At 39.7% G+C, this 26,818-nt stretch overlaps 1 protein-coding gene across 2 annotated transcripts in view; it reads right to left on the bottom strand.

The window, feature by feature from the left end:
- Positions 1 to 839: 839 nt before the first annotated feature.
- Positions 840 to 26,818, bottom strand: part of nbr1b (NBR1 autophagy cargo receptor b) — a 34,461-nt gene continuing 8,482 nt past the window's right edge. Inside the window, exons 7-23 of one of the 2 annotated variants that reach the window (XM_084743547.1) lie at positions 25,496 to 25,755; positions 22,622 to 22,747; positions 20,375 to 20,581; positions 18,516 to 18,675; positions 17,924 to 18,007; positions 17,625 to 17,810; positions 17,397 to 17,513; positions 15,813 to 15,888; positions 15,451 to 15,561; positions 11,583 to 11,759; positions 7,367 to 7,639; positions 5,958 to 6,138; positions 5,595 to 5,840; positions 5,156 to 5,235; positions 4,856 to 4,934; positions 3,730 to 3,823; positions 840 to 1,908 (exon numbers count right to left, since the gene is read on the bottom strand). In XM_084743547.1, coding sequence (XP_084599673.1) covers positions 1,735 to 1,908; positions 3,730 to 3,823; positions 4,856 to 4,934; positions 5,156 to 5,235; positions 5,595 to 5,840; positions 5,958 to 6,138; positions 7,367 to 7,639; positions 11,583 to 11,759; positions 15,451 to 15,561; positions 15,813 to 15,888; positions 17,397 to 17,513; positions 17,625 to 17,810; positions 17,924 to 18,007; positions 18,516 to 18,675; positions 20,375 to 20,581; positions 22,622 to 22,747; positions 25,496 to 25,755 — 2,631 coding nt within the window. In that variant the 3' untranslated portion in view covers positions 840 to 1,734. The remainder of the gene's footprint in view (positions 1,909 to 3,729; positions 3,824 to 4,855; positions 4,935 to 5,155; positions 5,236 to 5,594; positions 5,841 to 5,957; positions 6,139 to 7,366; positions 7,640 to 11,582; positions 11,760 to 15,450; positions 15,562 to 15,812; positions 15,889 to 17,396; positions 17,514 to 17,624; positions 17,811 to 17,923; positions 18,008 to 18,515; positions 18,676 to 20,374; positions 20,582 to 22,621; positions 22,748 to 25,495; positions 25,756 to 26,818) is intronic. The other variant, XM_084743546.1, reaches the window with a different exon arrangement.

Genomic DNA, 26,818 nt, shown 5'->3' with positions numbered 1-26,818 from the left:
CTTTTCCATCTACATGGAACAAGCGCTGCCTTAGTTCATGCACCTAATTTCGAACCGTTCTGAGCATTTAGACATAAATTTGATTTGAGCCTGAAAAGTTAGTTACCAGCTGAAACCCCCAAAATAGTAGGTTTTCCTTGACCTGAAGTGTGAACTGAAGTGGGTGTGTCTTTTTCTGTAGGTTGAAAATGCATCTGTGATTACAATGGTTCCACTAAAAACTGAAAATGTGGGTGCTTGACAGCACCAAGGTTTCAAGAATCTTGAACAGATGCATTTCAAGAATGAGAGCTCATTTGGTGGAAAAAAACTAAAGTGAAGCTGATCATCTATCATCTGTCCTGCTTTGAATCTCCTCAGCTGGCATATAATCACATGCTACAACAGTCTGTGTAGCAGGAATACACCCCTCTCAGCCTATGTGACATGTTTCGTCAGTACTACATGCATTTTGGCCAACCAGGCCCAGGCCATTTGTTACCTGCATCAGATTAGCAAAACTTTAACCCTTTGTCTAGACCGCAAACATCACGTCAGCATAATGCTCATGTGACGACAGCATTCACACCACACTTAAATGTCATATCGCCTGTGCATCTCCAGCTGCACATGAGCCGCAAAAATTTCTGTGCTGTGTGTAGCTTTCTTTCGATATGTGTGAATAATCCTAATCTATTTTCCATCAACATGAGGCATAAGCAATGCAGTGTATGCACACAGTGGGTGTGGATGATAAAAAGTGAAGAGGGGGAAAAAGAGTGCCTGTGGCTGTGCTGAGAGCAGACAGGTGCTAGTGATCAGACCAGAGGGTTTAGCAGTGAAGTTGTCTAGTGGCAGTTTGCCCACAAAAACACTGCAGACAACCTTCCTAGAAAATGTACTTAAGTACAGTTCTCAAGTAATTGTACTTTGTTACTGTCCAAAAGGAACCATCATGCTCACACAAGCACATTGTGAAAAGCAAGTACATGAGTGCTCTGAGCTGTTTGGTGTCTGGCAAAAGCACACTTTCCTCTGTGACTGGCAAGTATGTGAATACATGCTCTGATATAACGGTTTGGTACCAAAGTGACCTGCGATGTAGATCTCCTCACTACTGCTGTCAGTGCAGATGTCGATACTTGATATTATTTGACTTTCCCAGGTAAAAGGGCAAAGCAGGAAGGTGCTGTGTGTAGCATCTCAACATTAACAATCTTGTGGATACATTTTCATCTGCTACCACTTAGCTGCATCTAACATGAACTGCAGATTCTTTACCGCACATGGAAGTGTTTAGTATTTGAGGGAAACTCAACTTCTCATTAGCATACTGTCACACTGAAATACATTTTCGCTACTATACTTGATGTTATACTTCTCTTAGTCTTTCAAAACAAGTAGAGTAATGCCCTCTTTGCAGGCCTCAGTGGGAGTCATTGGATATGCCACTATCAAAGCCTACACTGAAAGTGATACTACTGCAGGGACAGTGGATGTTTGAAGGTCTACTAGAGTATCCCAGAGAGTGTGATGGAATGTCCCTTTATATGGTCATAGAGAAGATTGATTTCCATTGATTTGGACCAGTCAGAGATGGTCAGAGGGAGGAAGGTAAAAAGGTAGATGAGCAGAAATTTCTTTCCTCCAGTCTTTCCTCCTCTTGATTCTTCAACCTTCATTTCTCATGGTTTACCCCCCCCCCTCTCCTTTTGTTACCTCTTCCTACACTCCTTCCTGCCTCTCGGTCTGTTGTCAGTAGCGTGTAGAATACCAGTCATTGTCAGTCATTTGAACCAGCTCGTTGACCACATCCAGCAGGTTATAGTTGTATTTGTTGAGAAGCCGCTGGTTCAGCGGGCGGTCCCCAAAACCCATCTCTACCAGCACTGCCATCATGGTGTCCTGGGTGGACGCATCCACTGGAGGCTGCACGGGCACAAGATCTCATCAGTCCATAAACTGTGCTACTTAAAACCAAACATCCCAGCAACCAAGGTAGCAACCAAATCATGTTGGTTCTACTGAGTACTGATTCAGGTTAAATCAATTGGTGCCAAATTTATTGCAACACTCGCTGCAATATTTTTAATGTGAAATGCAAAGCTGGCGAGGGCAACACTTCTAACCAAACATAAAATATTATCTAAAGCTGAAAAGTGAAGTGTGTTTGATAGCTTGAAAGTCCTCGCAGCAGCCACAGCTAATGTTAGCATGCCTACAGCCAGTGCTTGTGGATAAACTGCTGTTGGAGATATCTGGGCTTTTTTCACTGTCTTGGTGGATGCTAACTTATTTTTACAAGCATCCAAGATTTCTTAGTCTTGCATAGCCAGACATCTCTCCACAGCGCTCAGTGCTGGAAAAAAGTCTGGCTCCACACATGATTATTATGCTATAGGGAAAAAAACCGCCCTGCCTCATATGCATTTCTTTAAACCAATCATGTCTTGTGTGGTCCTGAGCCCAGGATGTGCCAGTGCTGCTGCAAAATAGCGTTGAGGAGGAACTTGTTTTTGTTGGAACATGTGCACGTCGGGAATCAAGCTCTGGCATTAAAATGACTACATCACTGCAAAAGAAAAGGTAACAGCTGTTACCTTGTTTATGTACATACTGTTAGCAACCCAGTTGCTAATTTGCCATTTTCAGTGTGTAGGATGCAACTAGGAGGTTGTTCTTGTTTCCTGGGATTTGAATTAATGTCAGAAACTTTAGTATGGAACCAACAGTATGTGACTTGCAGACTATTAACAGGGAAATATTGCAGTAAAGTATACAGTATGTCCTCAATGCTATTTAATCAGAATTTAGGCAAATGTCAGCAGCTCTGTCCTCTTCTATTGGATTTCGATAAGTTTATACTCCAGCACCCAAATTATTGAGATAGTTTGCCTCAGTGCCAAGGTTGTATGAAGCCATTCTTTTGCAAGACACAAGTAGGTCTCTCCACTCAAGTCCCAAGTCAAAAAAGTCAAGTTCCAAGTCCTAAACTTTGAGTTTCTAGTCCTACACAAGTCACAAGGCATTCTTCACCAAATGTAATGACATTATAACAACAGAGCCTCGACTTACAGTTCGTTGTGTAACTGAAAATATTGAACAAAGTTGGAAGCTGTCTTCATCTCTCTTCAATCTGCACAAGTTGCATATTGCATTTCATTTTTTGTTCACCAGCTCATAGTTTTCGTAAACTGAATTTTGTGAAATTATCATTGGTAGATTTTATTTTTTCCAACTGGAGCTCTGTAACGTAATGTTAATCCTTCATGGTTCTCTCCTACAATTTTTAAGACTCTTTCGTCTCTGGCCTTGGAGGTAGGTATCAAGTCATTTCATGTCAAAAGGTTCAATCCAAGTAAAGTCTTGAGTCATTGGTGTTAATTGCAAATCTTTTTTGATTATCTCGAGTGTCATGTCATCAAATCTGTGACTCAAGTACAAGTCATGTGACTGAAGTCCACACCTCTGCCACAGTGCCCCTAAAAATATATATAAGAACAGCCCTGCTGCCATCCTTGTCTCCTTGTCATAAACAGTATCCATAATTTAAAGTGACAGGAGAAGGTCGTATTGAAAAAGCAGCAGATCAGCCTTGGTATCGGCAGATATCTCATGGACTCAAAGCTAAAAAAAAACTTTAGCAGCACATCCATAGTTTAATTTAGGATAACCATGAAAATCTTAACTGCACAGATATAAGACATGAACTATGAGCTATGAGTTAAGACCTCTTAACGTCTTGCTGACCTGGGTGGGGCCTTGTCCAGTGAACAGGGCTTTGTAAGCAGACGCAGCTACTGACAGAGCTCCTTTCATCAGGCCGCTGGTGATACCTGGGTGCCTGAGGACACACAATAAAGTCACATTAGTGGATATACTTGCAGATGCAGTAGATCTGTGCAAATGTTTCACATCAAGTTCAGCTTCAGTAAACTTTATCTTGTGATTTCACATCATTTAACAACAGCAAGCATTTTGACAATGCTGAACTTTAAAGGGACAGTTCACCCCAAAATCAAAAACACGTCTAACACATCTAGGTAGTTTTGGTGTAAGTTGCACAGTGGAATAATCCACACACCTTGGTGTGAGCAGTTTCATGACAGAACTATTTTTTTTTCCAATGAACTACACTTAGCAACCATATCACCTTGCAGAAGAACGTGTGCATCTACTCAACAACAACTGCTCGTGCTTGTGGGATATTAACAATAGTGTCCTCCTCAAGCCATAACCTCTCCTCCAGGAGTAGATGCACGCTTCTTTCTTATTTTGGGCAACTGTCCATTTAAGAGAACAGAGAACCACCAAAGAGTTGCAAAAAATAGAATAACATAACTTATTAGCTGTCTAGCACTATTCACTTTTATTTAACCTCCTCTATTGAGTATAAACTATTGCTCTTCATAAGAGAAATGATCTACAGACAGTTATGAGACACGACTAAATGGTACTTATATTCTTTTAATATATTTTTGGGGGCTTTTATGCCTCTAAACCCAGGGCCACTGCAGAGGACTCACAGCTTCTATCCGTGGGGAGAATGTGCTACCGACTGAGCTTCCAGGCCACCACTGATATTTTCTTTGTATAAATTGTGTAACCTTACTGTCGCATTAGTAACAGAGCTCACAAGCTCCTGAGAACAAAATGCTGGGGAGGAGTGAATGGATCAGTACAAAACAGAAGATCGGAGAGCTGTAGGGACAGACTAAGCTAGCATGTTTAGTCTGGTTAGCATGTTATTGGTTAGCTTGCCAACTAGCCAAGCTTTTAGAACAAGCTGCTGTGCAAAGACGTGCAGATAAATTGTGTTGTGCCACTTTCTGGTGTTATCAGAACAGAACAATGTGTGTGTGAGTGTGTGACAGACCTGGGGTCATCTGGGTTGTCCTCTTCTGTGTCTTCAGTAGCTTCAGTATCATCTGTCTGTGTTTGTTCAGGACCAGAAGCTAAAGGAAAACAAATATTACATCATCTTCAACTCCATCCACATCTAGCCTGCGTCAACAATAAAACATAGTCTGTATTCACATCTGCACCTTTCAACATCTGGGAAACATTTGGCAGTATCACATGAAGAAGAAGATGCTACCAAGCTGCTGTACCCAAGTACTGCCTCACAGAGCTTAGTTATGCTATTTCACTGGTAGTGATATAGTACTGAGCTTACCATCCTCAGTTTGGTACAGTTCAGAGCCCTCTGCTCCTTCTCCAGCTGCAGCAGGCTCAACTTCTCCACTGCTCTCTGGACTGCACAGCATAAATTTATCATACATATATACATATACATATACATATACATATACATATACACACACACACACACATATATATATATATGTATATATATATATATATATATATATATATATATATATATATATATATATATATATATATATATATATGTATATATATATATATATATATATATACATACACATATATATACATATATATACATATGTAGGTGTGTGTGTGTGTGTGTGTGTGTGTGTGTGTATAAATATATAGTCAAAGTCTGAAATTTGTGTCATAGCAGCTCCATTTGCAATATCATAAAAAACAAACATCATGCCACTGTGTGCCATCCCACCCTTCATACGGACCTGGGTGTGACGATGGCGTTAGGTGGTGCCACCACCTCAGGTGTCAGCGGCTCATCGTCCAACGTCTGAGACGTACAAAGCATGTCATTGGCACTGCTGGTGCCAGACACCCCTGGAGCTGCCGTGACTTCATCCACCTCATCCAGTTCACCTTCTGTGGTGGAGCTGCCCGTGAGGTCAGGAGTAGTGATTTCTGGGTCTGTGGGGGTCTTGGCTGGTATGTCACCTGGCTGGGACAGAGCAGAGCTGCAAAGAGAGGGAATGGAGGATTAAAGGGAGTGTGATAACACACACCATCCAGAGTTCCTTACGTCAGACTTCCATGACAACACAAACTGAACCGTGAGCCAACATTTTAGGTACCTGTACATGGACTCCCCCAGTGGTCGACTGGTGTCAAAGCAATCAGGGAGGATGATGATGTAATCCTCTGAGGAGGTGGAGGAGGAGCGACTCCGTGTCCCTTCTCTCTTCTCTTCTCCCTCTTTCTCCTTGTCCTCCTCTGGGTTCTTCTCTCTTTCCATGTGGGACTCTTCACCTTCATCTGTGACAGGATCAAGCAAATGATCAGTTTCAGACACACACAGGATAGATTCTCTAAGTTCACAATTTCTGCAAAACTTTTCAAGTCTAAGGTCAAGATAATTACTTTAAAATAGTGTTTACAGGTCTAACAGACCTGTCATTTAGGATTAGGAAATGCTTAACTGTGAGTCATTATGAAGATTTGAGGTACATTTTGTTTTCCCAAAATGTCACGCTAAAGCTTTCTTAGCAGCAATGTGCTCCACTGACTTCTTCAAAAAAGTGCTCCTACCACCACCACACTTCTGGTTATCACAGTCACCAGTGCCACATTCACCAAAGCATGCAGGACTGGAAACTCTAGGACTGTAACTTTAAAGGAGCAATATGTAACAACTGCACATCGAAAAATGAGTACTGCAGTCTAAATAGTGTTTTGGAGCCACAGATTGTATATTAAATAGGTTGAAATATTGTTTAATATATGATATATGGTTGAAGTGTGTAGCTTCCCCCACCTCGCCAGACATAAAGCTCAGGAAGGCTCCAAGAACACTGCAGGAGCGCAAGACAAGTGCAATATTATTTTTTTACAATAACAAGTGAGTCTTTCACTGTCAGTTGATCAGCTATTTATAACTGTCAGTTGATCTGTCAAGTTAAGTTCAGCCTGTTATCCTGAAAACAAAAGCCCACTGCTCTGAAAAACACACTCTGGAGTTGGAGTTCAGTGACTTCCTGTGTCACTGCCTGCCACATTCTCCTAACATTGCGCTTAATTTAACTGTTATTAACAATTGCTCCTTCTAAAAGATTATTTATTATTTCTTATGACTTATAAACAGACATTTAACCCATTCTCAGAACATTCTGCATTAACTGAACTCTAATTGTGTGAAATAATAAGTTATGGGCCAGAATAGAAGTTTCAAAGGAGGACACTGCGGCTGTAGCACTGCTGTCAGAGAAGCAAGTATTTAACTTAACATGTTTCCTTGACCTCTGATAACATATCATGGTCATTTTATGAAGTACAACAGTAAATATATTACAGATTGCTCCTTTAAATTCAATGTGGAGTTGTAAATCAAGGAGAATCTAGTACTGTCATCAGATTAATGACTTAATTGCATGTCTGCAATAAACTGTCAGTTCAAAATACTGTACATGCAGACACTGCTCTTTCTCACATAATAATGGTCCAATCAAAAACTGTTGTTATGATCTGATGTCAACCACTCTGTCACCTGTGTCTGTGTGCTCCTGCAGTGTGGAGGCCCTGGGCAGAGTGTGGATTGGGGTCGGTGCTGAGCTAGGGCCGGGTCCCAAGACTGGGGCCACAGACAGGGGAGCAGGCAGGGAGGCTTTCAGCGGGGGAGGGAGGGAAGCTTTGAGCGAAGCCAGCGGCTGGAGGGTGCTTTTGGATGTGCTGGGACTGCTCTCGGGGCTCTCGTTTGTTTTCAGTGCTTTACTCTTCACACGGGAAGAAGAGGAGCCACCCTGAGCAGCCGGACGCACCACTGAGAGCAGACAGGAGGTTCACTGTTAAAGACTATAACACTGTTCTCTTCTAATCACATGCAGACATAGGCAGAGTGAGCCGAACAGATACCAAGTATACATGCCAAAGAACATTTCACATACAGTAGTTTACTCAAAAGGTATTTCATCTGATCTCATAACTGGTTTGTGACAGCCATATTTACTGGAAGAACATTTCATTATTTAGAAGCAACATTTCCATGGTATGACCAATTACAGTGTTAGCCTACTGGACTGATTGAACCTGGATATTTCAGTCATTCAGCCATACATAAAACTTATTATGGGAAGCAGGGCTGCACAGTGAATCGCAATTGCAATAAAATCACAATATGGCCAAGTGCAACATCCAAATCACAATTTTTTGAAAGAGGAAAAATGTGTGACAAAACAGCATTATAATAAGGTACTGTAGGGCAGAGATGACCTGACCTAAAGATCTTGTTCTCCAGATGAAAGAAAACATGTTTGTTTGGTTCAGACTCAAAAAATATCACATCATCACAATTTTAATTGTTTTTTTTCAGTGATCATGAAAATAGTAATACAAAACTGATCAAATTCATTAACTGTATCTCACAATTTTTTTTTTTACCAAATCACTAATGGGAAGAATGTTGAAGTTACAAATTAACACAATAGTAGGCAATGTATTTTAAGACTTTTAAAGTTGAAAAAATAATATATAATAATAACCATCATTAATAACTGATAAATAGATATTATTTTACTGTTAAATGTCTCCTAATTATTAGTAATGTTTTAGTTTTTGTTATTTCATCATTTGTTGTGAAATATAAAGTAGAGTTTATAAATTATATATTGTATCATAGCTGATAAGAGACTATCACAATTACAAACTAACAAATTATTGTTGACCCCAATTAAACATTTTATGTACGACATCAAATATTTATTAATGATTACTGAATGCTTTTTAAACATTTAAGAAATCATTAGATACAAAGATGGATCAGATATTTCCAACTATGTTAATAGTTGCTAAATAGTTTGTAAACCATCTATAAACATTATTTGGATGTTATAAAATTGCCATTGCTGACTAGAATATCTTACATACTTATGTAAATAATGTTACCTATGTGAACTTACCTAACTAATGTGCTTACTAGGATCAGAATGATCTTTTTCTAAACCTAGCTAAGTCATTTTTATGGCCTTTGTTTTGGAATTCTACTGGACATTGTGTTATTGTTTAGAAATTATCACTATCTCTTAATAAAACATATCTAAACCTTTTTAGGAATGTGTGTCAACATAAAAAAAATCCCTGAAGTTTATTTTAACTATCAATTTACCATTCATTAATGATGGTTATTATAAAGTGAACAAAGCATGTACATTCATGAAAATTGATGGTGCAGGATTGACTTCCCCCTCAATGACTAAAGCACCATTCAGCAGTAGCGTGCTTAAGCACTACACTTGGGTTGTGTATCTATATTCCAGACCTTCCTGACTTTTCATGGAGGTAAAGCCTTAAGTATATGATGGTAAAATTTCAGCTGCTGGTGACAGAAGTCATTGTAGAATGCATGGCATTGTCTAGCCTCGTCTACAACTCTACTTGCTTTTGTTACTTTTACTTCATTTTTCAATGCAAACTAGGCAGAGATGATCATCATAGCAATGCTATTCCAGCAGTTGGGAGAAAACCCATGGAAGCTTTACTCTGATCTTGACATGACGCAGCTAAGAAACCATAACCTACACTGTACATTTACTGCCAGTCTGACAACTTCACTGCTCACCATTTCCTCCGCTCAGCTGGATTCATGCCACTCTGCTGCTTGCTCAGCCATGCACTCATTATGTTACACTACTCTGACCAATCTGCAGTGTTTGCTGGCTTACTTTTATCACTGGGCTAAATGCAAATCCCAAACAAGCAGAGGCATTTTTCTTTACTATTCCTGTGACATTATTTCCATGGATGTATTACAGAGCTGGATACCAGACTCCCTGAATGTCCCTCACAGAACACTAGGGTTGTCACGATACCAGAATTTCAGTAGTCGATACCAATACCTGTGAATTTTCACGATTCTCGATACTAATTCGATACCATGATTAAAAAAAAATAAAATAAAAAAAAACAAAACAAAAAAAAAACAAACGCAGAAACTCTACTACTGCCCTATTCAGCTTTTTTTTGCCTCAGTTGAATTCGAGTCATATTTTCTGTGCCTTTCAAAAGCTTCAGTGATTTTTGGCTGTGTTAGTGTGTGACTTTCCTCCTGCTTCTCCTGGTCTGGCTCACACTGATACTGTAAAGGAAAAAAAAAACTTTTAGTTTGAATAACATAAGAGACTGTCAGACAGTATCTCATCTTGACACCTTACGTATAATGACGCAGACCGTATCGTTACATTACGTTAAACGTCATCTACACGAGGGAACGACTGAGCGAGAGAGTAGAAGCCTGCACGGCTGCGCTTCAGCTGACTCTCATGCCAAAATGACGGAACGTAGCAGGCATATTCGGGTTAACGTATAACATGACAGTGACAACAGTGATAGTAAACGGAAACTCACTCACTTTGAATTCTCTAAACAAGTCGGGGTGCCTGTCTTTGAGGTGTTTGGCCAGGTTTGATGTGCTTCCTCCTTTCGTTTGAAAACTTCTGAGGCACTGCTCCGTATTCATCCGCCTGGTATGCAAAATATTTCCACACGCGACTCTTAGTACCTGTCTTGTCGACGAGCCGACGTGTTGTACCACTCTCACTTGCTGAAGCTATTTTTTTCTAAGACGGCAGGTTTTATTCTTCAGCGCCACTGACTGCTCCGTGCTGCTCACACGCGTATAATGCCCCCGTCAGTTCCGCCAAGAATCGACACGGCTCGCCGAGGGAGAAGTAGTATATTCGGTTCTGACGGTACCAGAAAAAAGCAAGTATCGAATTATTTTTTTCGTGTTGGTATCGAATTGGTATCGGAAGCATCAGTTCTTGTGACAACCCTACAGAACACAGTTCTACCCCTGCCTTGATTGGTTTGGGTGTTTAAGAGGTTAGTTCAGATTCATCAAAGTCACACAATAACACAAATAAACTAACAGATCGAGGCACAGGCAGGCCCACAACTCTGAAAAGAAAAGTCTGTCTGACAGCAATGTAAAGATACTTCTTTACATTGCTGTCAGACAGACTTTTCTGTCGTAGATTTATTATAGATTTATTTATATTGTTACTACAATATAAATAAATATAAATATAAAGTACACTTAAACTGACTTTTTTTTAGGTGTCTAAAATATATGTTGCTGCTGACCCTGTCTACAGCAGTACATTGCTTAGCTTCCTACACTGGTACTGCTGTTGCTACTTGAAACTTGGGGCCCATCGACTGTCATCTACTGTAGGTAATACACTGACTACCTCACTCAGAAGTACCTCATACAGCCACACTTCAAATAACCTTAACTACGCCTGTGGAAGTAACCTAAACAAACTTTTTTGCATTGTTTTGTTACATACATGTTCTGCTTAATTGAATTCCACTGTGCCAGTGGAAATAAAGGAAAAAGCTCTGTAAAATGGCTACAAGTTAAGTTTCACGTCTTCAAGTTGTAGTACAAAAGGCCTAAGTGTCAGTGGATTGCCTCCCATCTCGAGAGTTCATATTTTCAACATAACAGATTTCATGAGCCGTTGCGTTACTGAAATGTCCAGGTTCTATTACATAAATATCCAGGAACATGATTTAGATGAGATCCATTTTTCACATTCCAAAGGACCAATTTTTGGAAACATTCTAACTTGACATACTCAAAATGTGAGATGGATTGATTCTCTGTCTCAAAACACATAATTCAAAATCTGGACTCAAATTTGAGGAGAGTGTAAAAACCAACTGACCAGTAATCAGTCTAATGAACAGCATCCTGACTGACTGACCTTTACCCGTCCCTGGGCGGGACCCTCTCAGCGGGGTGTGGTCAGGAGCCTCTTCCAGGGTCATTGAGCGAATTACAGTCTCGCAAACAAACTGAGTCCCGCTGATGTCATCCTCTCCTTCTTCCTGGGCTGGGACTCCTCCCCCTTCTGCTCCAGATGCTGCACCATGAGGGACATCTGAGGACCAATAACACATAGTTGAATGTTATGACGAACAGAGCAGGGACCTCATTCATCAAGTTGTGTCCGCTCATTTCTACACACAGAATCAGATTTATCTGTTTCTTCTCCTGTGTGTTTCTCTTCTACAGACACACAAAGCAGCTCTACTGAGAGAGCAGAATTGATACATTGTCAATTATGAAGCTGTGTATTTTAGTTTTCATTTGGAAAACAAGGAAATAATTTTCCTCAGAGTGAAATTATGCCTTTAATGCCTTTAATTTCACCTGTTTTTTCTTTGTATCACTGCTCTCCTAGCTCTCCTAGCTAGCAAAGTCACTTGAGTTTGTACATTATGTGTCTTGCTAGCCTCTACAGTTTGGACACTTGTTGGGTGCTCCATGTGCTTTGTAAGCTTCTCTGGCTTGCAAAGTCATTCATTGTCTGTGTCTCTGTGTTTTTGTTAGCCACACAGCTAGCAAGGACACTCATTGTCTTGTGTGTGGTTAAGTTAGTAGGTTAAGTTAACCTTTTGTTTTATTTAATTTGATCTTAACTGTTTTTGCATCTATACTTTTTATTTCACCATGGGTACTGAAAAGACATGACATTTGTCATTGTTATCAACGCTTTGTGCACTTTTATTTTATAATTTTGTGCTGACTGAGTTTGAGCTCCAAAACGATTTTGCTTGTTTGTGAAATACCCCCCAGGTACATGTCTTCGCCTTTTTGTTAAATCACCCTGAAGAGTGTGGTTTTCTTCTCACTGGACCAAGTTGCCTTTGAGTTTTTATGAATATATATATATATATATATATATATATATATATATATATATATATATATATATATATGTATATATACATATATATATATATATGTTTATATATATATATATATATATATATATATATATATATATATATGTATATATATATATATATATATATATATATATATATATATATATATATATGTATATGTCACAACTGAAATTAAAAGCATCACAACATGCATCACAATTTGTTAGAAAGGGTGCCGTGAAAGCAGGCATTTTAGGCCACAATGATCCAACAAAGGCCCATGAAATCCTGGTGGGACTGTTTGACCCATTTTTCAGAAGCCACATATCCTCAGAACAGTCTGATACTAAAATGTATTATTTCAGGAGAAAATGAACTTTGATTGAGTCCTGTCTCTGTGTCAGCAACATGCTCTGGTGAGATGTGACATGCAGACATCTCTCCCAAAGACGCTCTATAACATTATGAGACATCTTACGCCAGCAGATGAAATCAAGCAGCAAAATATGGTGCAAACATTTAAATTGTAGTGTATGTAGTGTTGTAACTTTAAACGTAAAGTTTAAGAAAAAAAAAAGTCAAAATTGTCTGATCATCTTAAATGTAAACATTTTCTGGGTTCTCTTTTATGATAGTAAATGAGTATCTTGGGCAAAATAAGACATTGAGGACACCTTGGGCTTTGGAAAACAATGGACTTCATGCAAGAACATTTTTGTATTCTTATCTTAACTTTCTTGCACTTTTTGTTGTAAGAAGGGCTCGTATGAATATACCATATTAGATTCAGCAAATGCTTGTGACTTCAGATAACTGTGTAAATAATCTGCCCATGTATATTTGAGTGGACATGCATGAGACTTGTAAATAAGGGCAATTAATGCTCCAGTAATCCCATATAAAGCTACACTTCCTGCCCCATATGTTAGGAAGTGTTCATTTATCCAAATGGCATTAAAAAGAAGAACTTTACAAGTTCAGAGATTTAAGTCCTGCTTTCAGAGGTCCGTAAAGGAAAATCTGTTATTTCAACAGTGTCAGCAGTGGAATTAAAAGACCTGCTACAACAAAGAACAGGAAAAACGAGTGTTGTTAATGCCATGTTAGCTGAGGGCTGAACTGTCACTGAAGTGAAGAAGAAACGTATCGACTTCAAAGACAAAAACATCTTGCCACAGCAAGATGATTGATAAATGCAAGAGGAGGGTGTCAAGGGGAATTTTCCATCCAAGAGACAGGGGACCTGTATGACCTGCATGAGAAGATATACGGCCAATACACCTGATAGCAGGTAATAATATATCATTAAATTAATGGTGAGAAGCTTTATGTGTAAATTTTAGGGGTGGGGCTCGATTAAAAAAATTAATCTAATTAATTAGAGGCTTTGTGATTAATTAATCTCAATGAATCACATTTTAATGGCATAACAATATTTGCCACAAGAAGCAACAATTTTCAATTTAAATGTATTTTGGTAAATTACTGAATCAAATGATAGACACATGCATACATTTAAACAACAAAATATTGTTTATTTTGCATCAGTCTGACAATGGCACTATAAATCATAATGGTGGTTATATTCAAGCTTTCATAGAACTTTATTTAAACTCAGAAGCGTTTCAGCAGCGCAGCGTTTTGTCCGTCTGATTATGTTTACTTGCTCTGATTTTGTGGATTAAGTCCTATTTCCTTGCTCTTTGTGCTTCTACCATGGATAAGCAGGTTACGTAATTAAATTGTTTATTTTGTCTGTCTTTATGATTGCGAGTCTGTACGAGGTCGAGGCTTTTATTTTGAACATCAACCGGATTCTCCCATGTTTTCCGTGGCTGACTTCCTACCCGTTCGACCTCCTCTGTGGCAATTGACGTGCCAGCCTTCAAAAATAGACTTGCTGCGTATTGTCTGAGGAGTGGAGCGCCGAGCCGCTTCTGGGACGCGCTGCAGCGGTTGACTAGAATGGCAGCGTATGTTTTCGAGTGCCGCGGCGCAGCCACGCCTGGTGGGGTCAGTGTGATCAGCGGACCAGGAACACGTGTTAAAGTCCCACCCCTAGTAAATTTACAATGATATTATAATCTGAGATGCTGAGGATATCGACAGAATTATGAAGTATAATTTATTTTTCAAACTCAAAATGTCTTTAGTGTCATTAGTGAATGACTTTGTTTGCAGACTGACTGCACATGACTATGACATGTGTGGATGTTGTAATTTGTGTTTGTATCTGGAAAAAAAATCAAAATACAAGAAAATTGGTGAACACAACAAGTTCTCCTAAATCAATCGTACACACCACTTCCAAACAAATGTGTTTGTTCAAGTGGTTCTTGCGTGAGGCCCAATGATCAACATTTTTCACAATTTATATGTTTAATATGTTGATAATTTTATTTTATCAATAAAATTATCAACATATTAATCAACAATGAAAATAATTGCCATTTGCAGCCCTAGACTCAATCTGCTTTCATCCATCGACATGAAGTTCACAACACTTCCCATATTTCTGACCACGTCCACTTAGGAGACAGGAAGTGTGCACCATTTGATACTACTGGTGCAGCCTGTAATGCATCATCTTTTGTTACAGAGCATCTTTGGCCACAGTAACTTGTCCTAACTGTCTTTGATGCTTCTGATCTCTATCCTTCTCTGTTGCTACAGCAACTAGCTTCACATTAAGGCTATTGGACTTTACAAAGGGAAGTGTCAATCATATATGCACAAGTGAAATTTATCATTGTTCTATGTGTGAAGCTGTGAGAAAGCATTTCTAATAAAAAAAAACAAAAACAACTGTCACCTCGTCCACTTCAGCCCTTTCATTAACAAAAATGATCAACGACACGCAATCAGGACTTTCAAACAAGTATGAAGAGGAAACTCCATTACCCATGATGCTATTGATGACTTCAGTCTCTTCCTGGATGAGTCCCAAGGAGGGGCTGCTCTTGTCCTGCAGGCGGCCATCTTGAGGCAGGGGGGACATACACGGAGTCATGTCTGGACACAGAGACAGGACATTGACTGACCGCAGGTCTGTTTATCAGTCAGGCCTCTACAATTACTAACATGGTACACTGACAGGTTTGGTGATTTGTAATTACTACAGGACCTGCTACAAAACAACAACAGTAATATGTCGATGTGTCGTTCTTCTCTCTGCTGAGTTATTAGACATCTGCAGCAGCAGTATGAGCTTCATTTTTCTGAACCAACCAGCAACAACTGGAGACCAGTAGAGCTCTTCCTACCAGCAGGGGTGTTGTTGGGGACACTCTCCAGCTCTTGCACGATGTTGATGTCCAACAACTCAAAGGACAGGAGATCCTGAGAGATCAGCAACAACAGATATTATGGAAAATATAGGATGCAGTGTCTTTTTTTTTATGTGTCTACTATGAGTTCACCAATTTACTGTTTTTCTTGGTTTCATATCATTGTAAACCTGACCCTCTGGGTTTTAGACTGTTGATTAGACAAAACAAGACATTTGAGGAAGTCACTGTGGCTCTGAAAACTATAATGGGCATCTTACAGCATGTTATAGAAAACATGACTAACCAGTTAATTATAATAAATTGTGTTGTAACAGAATGACGTATGGATCACCACCCACTATTTGGCATGCATGTGAACCGCTGCCTTAACTCAGCCATTATTATAGTCTGAAATATAGTTTTACTGCTGCTGTTACTGTTCAAAGAGATAAATAATAAAATCCTGATGCACGACTGCAGTGAAAAGACAAGACAGATGTGCAGTGTCTTACTCTGAAGCACAACACTGTAAATATCTAATATATGTTACTGTGAGAAATCAGAAAATGACGATGTATCATCAGAGATGGCATAGATGTTTATAACTGTTAAACTGTTGTAATTATTTAAAGTTGTAACTGCAGGTAGCCACATAACTCACTGTCCAGAGTGTGCTATTTCAGAGCAGTGGGCTTTTGTTTTTAGGGTTAACTTTACATTGACAGACAACTGACAGTGACTTGTCCTCAATTGTTATTGTCAATTTATGACACTGAACGCATCCTGTGCTCCTGTGGGCATCCTGCCTGTCTCTGCCATGTCTGGAGAGGAGGGGCAGGGAGAAATAATGTGCATAGGCTGTATATTAAACATGATTACAATCTATTTAATTTACAGTCTATGGCTCCAACTTGTTTTGGGCTCCAGGACTAATTTTTACACGGGCAAAGGCTACATACTGCTCCTTAGAAAAAGGAAGAGCGACTGGTTAAAAACCTGTCCCTTTTACTTTCATTAAGAGAAATCTTGTAGGCTGTTACTTTTTGCATATTCAGTGGTGTAACTGGGGTTGTGTACAAAATCACTCACTCATTCACCACTTTGGACTTTCAGACACTATTGGGGTCATTTTCTCTACTCTGTTAATTACATCATTGCTGTTGTCTTTCTGTCAGCGCATTGCTTGATGAAAAATAGTTGGTTAGTGACCATCGGTTGTACAACATTGTGGGATACTTATTATTCTCACTATACATTCAGACAATACTACACAATGGCAAATGCAATTCTGATATTTATTTTATCTTCAGTTATATCTGCTGCCTTCCCTTTGGCACTCGGCTAGCTCACCAGAGCAGCTCTGTGTCTCTATCACAAAGCCTTCAATGTTTATTGGCTATTATTCTTGTTGTCTAATCAATCAAAGTGCTGTGGGTGGTACATTGAGTGAGACTACAGAAGGTGGTATTATCATACTGTATATCTATTTATTATTTTTAGGTACAAGCCTAAAAAGCATGTTGGTGAACGATCAAATTCACTTCAGCTCTTTGAGTACAGCAGTATGACGACTGTTACCTGTGCAGTGAGCAGGTCCACAGAGGGGATGTAGTACTCTTCTTGGTCCACTGACATTAATGGCTGCTCCCTAGAAGTTGCACAGGTTTTTCCATCCTTTGCCACAGGGTTCTTCCCCTGCAGACACAGGCAAGCCACCTCAGTCTACTTCTACTTTATTTATTCACACACACCATCTAATTTCCATCCCAGCATCCCTGTTTTCATTTATCTGCTGGCTCATTCTACCTGGGGTGTGACACAGGGTGACACTAGTATCCCATCAGCCATCATGGGTGCCGGGGCCAGAGGATCGACCACTATGCTGCACCAGACCCTGGGTCCGAATTGTTCCCCAGCATGGGCCAGGCGCCAGTGGGAGGTGTACGAGCCCTCCACAGCAGGAGCACACAGTGCTACACTCACTATACCAACCTGCACACACACATCAACATGTACAATACAGAGCCAATGACAGAGCAGTGCTGCTGACAATACCCATGTGTTACAAAGTGAAAATGGACACTTTTCCTCCCCTCATGTCTTACCTGTCCTGGCTGAAGGAAGGGAACAGACACTTCTCTCCAGCGGTCCCCAGATCCCACTGCTAGGTTCCCCCACATGAACTTCAGCTGCAGGAAGCAAACACTTCTCAGTGGTTATTTATGAAACTACAGTACACTGTTTAGAGGTGTCACTTGTAGTGACAAACTCACAAAGAATTATCGCCTACTCTGCAGTTACCTGATGGATGGACAGTGATTAATTAGTTTACTTGTTTTTAAACTAAGCGCACCACTATCTTCTGAACTGTAGCTGGCATTAGTTAGTCAAAGAACTAGCTGTCTAATTGGCTGACTCAACTCACGGTTGCCAGGCATCAAATGTTGCAAGAAAACCACCTCAGTTCTGCATTCCCTGTTTTCAGACTGGCCACTGTAAGTCTTGGAGGTTGTGTTCACTGAGATATTAGCTTGCTAAGCTCTACGGCAGGGCCCAGGCAAAAGTCATGAGTGATCAGTAATCCACCTGGCTCCTTCTATGAAATTTACTGAACACACCTCTGCTGCCAAGAGAATAAGCTTGTTTCATTTAGAAGACGTCATGAACAAGAGTAGCCTGGAAAACAGAGTTCTTTACCTTTGTATCAGCGCTCCAGCTGATTGTTCCTGTGTTCCTCATCTTCCAGTACTTGATAAACTTGGTCCCGGGACGCAGTCGGGTTCCATCAGGAAGGTTCTCGTCAAGAAATGCAGCCGTCATGGCTGGAACTACCAGGGGACAGGGACGCTTTGGACGCCTGGGCGAGAAAGTTTATTACTTTTAGCTATCAATGTATCCATTTATCAATTATTTTCATGCATCTTTTTAAACTGTTAGTCTATTACTTTTACTTTTCTATTTCAACCATTTATTCATTACTTTGAGCTATTTTTAATGTTTATCCATTGTTTTTAGCCAACATTTTCAAGTTTTTTAACTGTTTATCTATTACATTGAATTATCTATTTCAGCCATTTATTGATAACAGTTTCCACTTCTGTTCTTGCTTTCTTGCTAGTTTTCACACACTCTTAAAACATGGTCTTCTGGTGTTAGAGCTTCCTCAATATGAGGATACACCGATCAGGTATAACATTATGACCACCTGCCTAATATTGTGTTGGTCCCCCTTTTGCTGCCAAAACAGCCCTGACCCGTCGAGGAATGGACTCCACTAGACCCCTGAAGGTGTGCTGTGGTATCTGGCACCAAGATGTTAGCAGCAGATCCTTTAAGTCCTGTAAGTTGTGAGGCGGGGCCTCCATGGGTCAGACTTGTTTGTCCAGCACATCCTACAGATGTTTGTTTGGATTGAGATCTGGAGAATTTGGAGGCCAAGTCAACACCTCAAACTCGTTATTGTGGTCCTCATTCCTGAACCATTTTTACTTTGTGGCACAGTGTATTATCCTGCTGAAAGGCCACAGTCCTCACGGAATATTGTTTCCATGAAAGGGTGCACATGATCTGCAACAATGCTTAGGTAGGTGGTACGTGTCAAAGTAACATCCACATGGATAGCAGGACCCAAGGTTTCCCAGCAGAACATTGCCCAAAGCATCACACTGCCTCCACCAGCTCGCCTTCTTCCCATAGTGCATCCTGGTGCCATGTGTTCCCCAGGTAAGGGACACACACGCACCCGGCCATCCATGTAATGTAAAAGAAAACATGATTCATCAGACCAGGCCACCTTCTTCCATTGCTCCGTGGTCCAGTTCTGATGCTCGCGTGCCCATTGTTGGTGCTTTCGGCGGTGCACAGGGGTCAGCATGAGCACCCTGACTGGTCTGCAGCTATGCAGCCCCATACGCAACAAACTGCAATGAAATGTGTATTCTGACACATTTCTATCAGAACCAGCATTAACTTCTTCAGTAATCTGAGCAACAGTACTGGTCAAAAGTTTTAGAACACCCCAATTTTTCCACTTTTTTATTGAGAATTATGCAGTTTAATGTCTCATTGTACTCTGAAATGAAAGCATAGAACAAAGAAACAATTGAAGTTAAAAAATAAATCATGGAATCAATTTATAAACCAAAATGTATTCTAAACTTTTGACTCATCAAAGTAGCCACCTTTGGCAGATATAACAGCTGAACACACTCGTGGCATTTTTTCTACAATGGAAATCAAATATTTTTCAGAAAGTTCTTCCAAACTGTTGCAGAAGTTCCCATAAATGTGTGGCACTTGTAGGTTGCTTTGCTTCTCACTCTTCTGTCCAGTTCATCCCAAACCAGCTCAATGGGGTTTACGATACATACATGTATGTATGTGTATATATATATATATATATTTATATATATATATTTATTTATTTTTGTTGTTGGTTTTTATGTTTTTGTTTGTTTGTTTTTTTCCCCTGAAAAACGTCTTTATTTACTGAAACAGAAGAAAATGAAAAATTTATCCGACCTGACTACTTTGGATCATGCTTTTTAGAAACTTACTCAGGGCTATTGTGCTGGGTGGCTCGTGGCTGCAGAAGGACAGGGGAGGAGCTTCCATCTCTGTGGGAGGAACTCCACTGTATGCCCCGCCTCTCCATCCGCAGCTGTTTGCGGATTTCTTTGACCTCGGCCTTTAGCAGGCGCTTCTCTGCTTTCAGGCGCTGCTTCTCTGCTTTTCGGAAACTGCGGTCACCTCGCCTGTAGAACCTGAAAGAGAGAAACCAAACAAGAATGGGAAATACATACATATATACATATAAGCTTCATAATATTTCTTTCAAGAATTCAAGCAACAATATGAAACTGTACATTACATACATTAAACCAGACAACCATATGTACATTAAATCAGAGTCTGTGTGTTCAGTCACACAGACAGCTTGTTAGCACCACTGTGAACTGGATTGGTATTTAAAAAGTTATCATGCATCGCTTCACTGTCCACAAAAAACAACAGAGTGATGAGGTAGCTGTCTGAACTTCTTCGTGTCTTTGGCACCTGGACATTCATTGCATTATTTCTGTCCCATGTAAGTCACCTCAGCAGTGGAGGATAATCGAAGTAAAGGATGGATAACCAAACTGCCCTACCAGGACAAAGGGACACTAAGACGCAGTTTCTGTAAATTACATTTCCTTTGGAAGGTTGCTTCAGTTGCTCAGGTCAGGATTCAGCAGTGTTATGTGTCCAAAAAATGAGCTCAGCTCACTACCTGAATATACTGAATGAGTAGGTTTTTCCACCAATGGATTTTTTCTTCCCTGATGGCACGGGCATATACATGGATTGTCCACCCCAGAGTCCAAACCTTAACCCCACTGAGAATCTTTGGGATGTGCTGGAGAAGACTTTACTCAGTGGTCTGACTCTCCCATCATCAATACAAGATCTTGGTGAAAAATTAATGCAACTCTGGACAGAAATAAACGTTGTGACACTGCACAAGCTTATTGCAAGTATGCTAAAATACTAAATAATAAAAATACAAAATACTAAAGTGTGTGACTGTTTTTTGGCCAGGCAGCATGTAAAAGTGAAGAAATATAAAGTCTAAAAAAATTTAGACCAATATGAAATATAAAAATAAAAGAGACATAAATAAAGATATCAGGAGAGAAAAGAGAAAGTACATAAATAAGTAACTGAGGAATACTAAGTACAATTGCAATACAAAGTATCAAAAATATACAATGTCCAATATATAGTACTGGTATCAGAAACTGTGCAAGTAGCAGCATTGATCAGGTCAGCTCCATCACTTTGGCCCAGACTGAAAGAAAACAACTAGTTGATGGACTGCCATGAAATGGGGTTCAGACATTCATGTTTAGGATTAAGTGTAACAACTTTGGTGATGACATTCACATCAGCCTCAGATAATTAGCAAATGTTAGCAGGCTAAACTAAGACAGTCAACATGGTAAAAAACACATTTTTCATATTTATTTCACAACATAAGCTTGACAGTCACTACAGACTTACAGAATCTTTAGCCTGGCTGTAGAGGAATCAAACCTATCAAGTACATCAACTCAACTGTTATAGTTACTATACTACTATAGATACTCTACAGATTTGACTTGAAAACATATGATAAGTTTATAAAATATGATGCACTCTTACGTTATCTGTACCTTGGTCAACTACAACAATGAAATGCATCTATAATAATAATCTAATAATAATAGTAATTGGGGCGGCACGGTGGTGCAGTGATTAGCACTGCCACCTCACAGCAAGAAGGTCCTGAGTTTGATCCCCCAGCTCCCCGGCTGGCAGGGCCTTTCTGTGCAGAGTTTGCATGTTCTCCCCGTGTCTGTGTGGGTTCTCTCTGGGTTCTCTGGCTTCCTCCCATAGTCCAAAGACATGCATGCTAGGTTAATTGGTGACTCTAAATTGCCTGTAGGTGTGAATGTGAGTGTGAGTGGTTGTCTGTCTCTATGTGTCTGCCCTGCGATGAACTGGCGACTTGTCCAGGGTGAACCCTGCCTCTCGCCCAATGACAGCTGGGATAGGCTCCAGCAGCCCACGACCCTTACGGAATAAGTGGTTACAGAAAATGAATGAATGAATGAATAATAGTAATTGTTGCTATTATTGTTGTTGTTGTTATTATTTTCTAACACAACCTTTCAGCTTAGTTTTGTATAAATCACGATTAAATCTTGTTCCCTAAGTGGTAAATTAAAAAGTATAAACACTGGAAGCAGTCTTGAAGTGATTCTAACAAAAGTGTGGTGTGGTACCTGCTGTGGTCTGGGGCCGGTGATCCGTGCTCTGGGATGGACAAAGGAGTCCTGGCTCTCACCAGGTTGTGACTGGGATCATGAGAGAAGCTGCAGGGCTCACACAGAGTGCAGGAGGTACACACACTGAGCAGAGACAGACAGAGGACGGACGGGGACAGAGAGGCGGTGGAGAGCCAGAAAAAAAAGTGAATTAGAGAAAGGGTAATTCCACATCCTATGTTTCTATGAGGCAGAGGCATGTGGGAAGAGAGTGCAGAGCAGCTGCAGTTGACTGTTCAGGGAAACAGAAACTGACGTGTCAGATATCTGTTCCTTCAGCCTCCTCCTGTCACTCCTTTCATTTCATTCTCTCAGAAAGTGTATTTGAGTTTCTGTATTAGTAGAGTGGTGTATTGAAATGTCAAAAACAAGCCCCTAAATGAGTAAAAAAAAAATCTAAGCATTAAAATGAAGGTGCTTCATTATCCAAAGATTAAAGGAATAAGTCACAATTTGGGGAAATTCTCTCTTTCTGTCTTTCTTTCTGAGAGTGACATCATCTAAATCTTATATTTGGGTGTTACAAGGGACTTTAACTGACTCTGTGAAGCAAACCAGGTTTTCTGTAACAAACTCTGATTCTCTCTCTGACTCTGACACAGAGCCTACAGCAGCTGTGTGGGACCCACCCCCCCCCCAGCCCATTTAATTTCTTCATTCATACAGTGGTGTATATTAAAGCACGCATCAAAGTTTAAGTTTTAAACAATATGAAATCCTGGACAGACATTAGTTTTCCCGAGGACTTTTATTTTATGGTGATCAATCAACGTGAGGACACAGACAATGATCCGTGACATTGTGGATTCATCCCTCTTAGTACACTGTGACTGTGTGGACATGAGGACAGCTGTCAGACTGTCAACCAATTCCTCTGCACAGAAACTAGTTTAAAAGTGAGTTCTTTTTTATATGTATGCTGCATTTGTCTTCATGTGTCACAGCACTTCATTTTGAAATATCTTCATTTACAGTTGCTGTCATCTGTATTTTGTCCCCATCAGGTTACAGCTGATGAATATATTTAAAAATCAAATATAGAATATGGTCAGATTCCAGCACATTAAAGAAATGTTTTTTTATAATAACTCCACTGGACTAAGATGGAGGCTCTGCCTTTTGATTACCCATTGCCATGGTGAATCATAGCATCAGAGCTCCATTGATAATGATGCACATGCTTAGCTCAGAGTGAACACACTCAGAGATGATTAAAGTAATTCTGATCAGCTGTTGTGGAGCCTAGAACTCAGAGTTTCCCATTTCAGGCCGAGTCAATTCAGAGTTCAGGATTCGACTCAGGAACAGGATCTGCAGGATCTTTGCAGCACTACAGTACTTTATAATAATCAATGCCACACATTTCTTCTTTTTCCTTCATAAAAAGCTTCTGGATATTGCACTTGGTCATATTATGATTTCAGCAATATTCATATTCATGTTCATATATTTCATCACATTTTAAAAAACTCTTACTTTAGCAAATATGGTCTTCTCAGTTCCTATGTGCTATATTTACTGAAGAAAATTGACTATAAAAAACACCTCCCTACTGTCTGCTCGCCAGGCTTGGGGAGTAACTGATTACATGTAATGGGATTATTTAATCAGAATACAAAAAGGTAACTGTATGCCATCACAGTAATCAGATTACAGTTACATTTAGTAAAAATGAGGATTATTAGTAGCTACAACTTTAAAATACATTTTAAAATAAAGAACAATATACTTCCATTCACAGTGCACACACATTCCAGTCTCACAACACCACTCTAGCCCCAGTGAAACCATCTAATCTATCAGTTCACTATCACAGCAACCAGTGAAAAAATATTTTTACTGGGTGGAAATTTCACTGTTATTTTATTTTTAAATCAGAAAAGGTGAACAATGTCACAATATGAAGTCCTGCCTTCAGCTGTGAAAATACTGTTATCATCTGAGATGAGACTAATAACATTAAAATCATTTTTACTGTTTTTATTAATTATTCTTGCCAGCCATTTCTGTTAGGTATTTGTTTTATCAGATCTTTTCATTATATCATTATCATCCTACCTACGTTGTAAATTTCTTTAAGCCTGTATGGATGTGAACATATATAAATATTTAATTTAAATAACCAGTTAATGTTACAGGTTGGACCAGTCAATAACGTTAGCTACACAGAAATCTAGTGAGTGAGCTAACCTGTCGATGCTACTACTGATATTTTTGGGAAAGTATGTGGTGATGCTGGTGACAGGGATGTGGGAAGGTAAATACACAAGCCCAGAATAAGTTTATATAGTTTACTTTAAGTGTGTGAAGTAGCTATTCACACTTCACACTCAAAGTACATTTAAATATGCATAATTACTGTTATTAATCTTTCACACATAACAAAGGAAGGAACATATTAGACTAAACAATTTGAACATATTCGGTATTGAGGTAATTTAAAAGTAAAGGAAGGTAATCAGGTTACATTACTTTAATATTGTGATACTTGGATTAGCTAACTGACTATCAGGTTATCAGTAACAGTATCAGAATACATTTTTCAAAGTAACCCCCCCAACCCTGTTCAACGACAGTTCAGGCATTAATTTGCATTTTTCTGGAGTTTTGCTTAAAAAGTGTTGTATATGAATAGAAACCTGATCAAAGGAAATAATTAGTGAATGAAAGTATTTCTGTTGAATTACAAGAGAAACAAAGAGCAGAGGAGTGGTGTGTATGGCATGACTCAACTGCTGTTGTACATCAGTGCTGGAATTAACTTACAATTACAATACAATACAGTTACAGAGGTGATCTGCAGTTAGCCAGTTAGCTGCCAACAACATGTACCTGCACTGGTAGCCTCCTCCAGTGGTCTGGCCCCTGCAGGAGGAGCAGGGAGGAGTGGAGGATGTTGGAGCTCCGGGCAGAGTGGAGGAGGAGACCTCAGGGACCTGCTGGGCCTCCGCTCCTCCTACTGCTTCCCCTCTACCTCCACCTCCTCCTCCTGCTCCCCCTACTCCTCCTCCCAGGGGCTTGTGGATGCAGCACTGTCCAGAAAACTCCCGGCAGATCTTCTCCACCGCCTCGCGAACCACCTGGTCCTTAAACTGGGAGGTTTAGAGGAGGGGAGAGTGGGAGAAGGAAAGGGGAGAGTGCTCACTGATTTGGACTGGGCTGTACCGACAGAGATTAACTTAATGTAAGTTTAGTTCCGATCAGAGTTTAGCAAAACTAAGTTTAAAATGAGTAAATTCACACTTAAAAATAAGTAGAGCTCTGTTGTACAACTAAAAACTTATTTCTGTTTAGTAACACCAGGTTGACGGATATAAATCAAAATTCAATGGAGTTTATATGGAGATGCTTGCTTACCCAATGTAAAATAATTCAATAAAAAAGAAATCTGCATGCTGGTGGGACCCAGAAAGTATAATAGAGGGGGAAACCTGTTAACTTTCAGGTGCTCTGTGTTCCTGAACAAAACATTACAATTTTTGCTAACTAGTTTACGTTAATAAAAAGTTACATTGTCTGCTAGCTGAATAAAAAGTTAGTTAGCTTAGTGATTGGCTGTATCACAATGGATCAGCCAAAAAGCTCTAATTTCTCTTTTGAGAAAAAAATGTTGACTGAATTAATGGACCAACATGGCCAAATAATAGAAGATTAAAAACAAACAACAGCACAGTAAGGGAAAAAGACTGAAAGAAAGAAAGCATCATAAAATGTAGTTGAGTCTGTCCCTTAACTTACTTTGAGGAACTTCATTATTTTTCTCCATCCATCCCAAAAAGGCAGCGATTTTAAAAGTTAAACCTCCACAAGTGTAAGCTAAAAGTTGATACTGGATCACAATTTAAATTGAGCTTAAACTTTTGATTCAACAGAATTAAATTTAATCTCACTTTAGAGTTAGGTGACCAGAATTCTGAAATGAAAACTGGGGACATTTCCAGTTTGGCAGTCAATAATCAATATCATTAAAGTGTCCAGTGTTCTTAAGGATAAAAAGGGTGACAATTTCTGTTTCCCTTTTCCCCATAAGTCTAGTTTTCTTTAGAACACAGTTAGAAACGGGGGCATTTCTGGAGACAGTTCCAGCCAGGGACAGGCCACCAAAACTGGGGACTGTTGCTGGAAAACAGGAACATCTTCTCATCCTTGTTACCT

Source organism: Lutjanus erythropterus, chromosome 19 (genome assembly GCF_056507025.1).
Source record: "Lutjanus erythropterus isolate fLutEry1 chromosome 19, fLutEry1.hap2, whole genome shotgun sequence".
Lineage (NCBI taxonomy): Eukaryota > Metazoa > Chordata > Actinopteri > Lutjaniformes > Lutjanidae > Lutjanus > Lutjanus erythropterus.
Note: the sequence above shows the minus strand (reverse complement) of the source record. Positions and strands in the feature narration are given on the sequence as shown.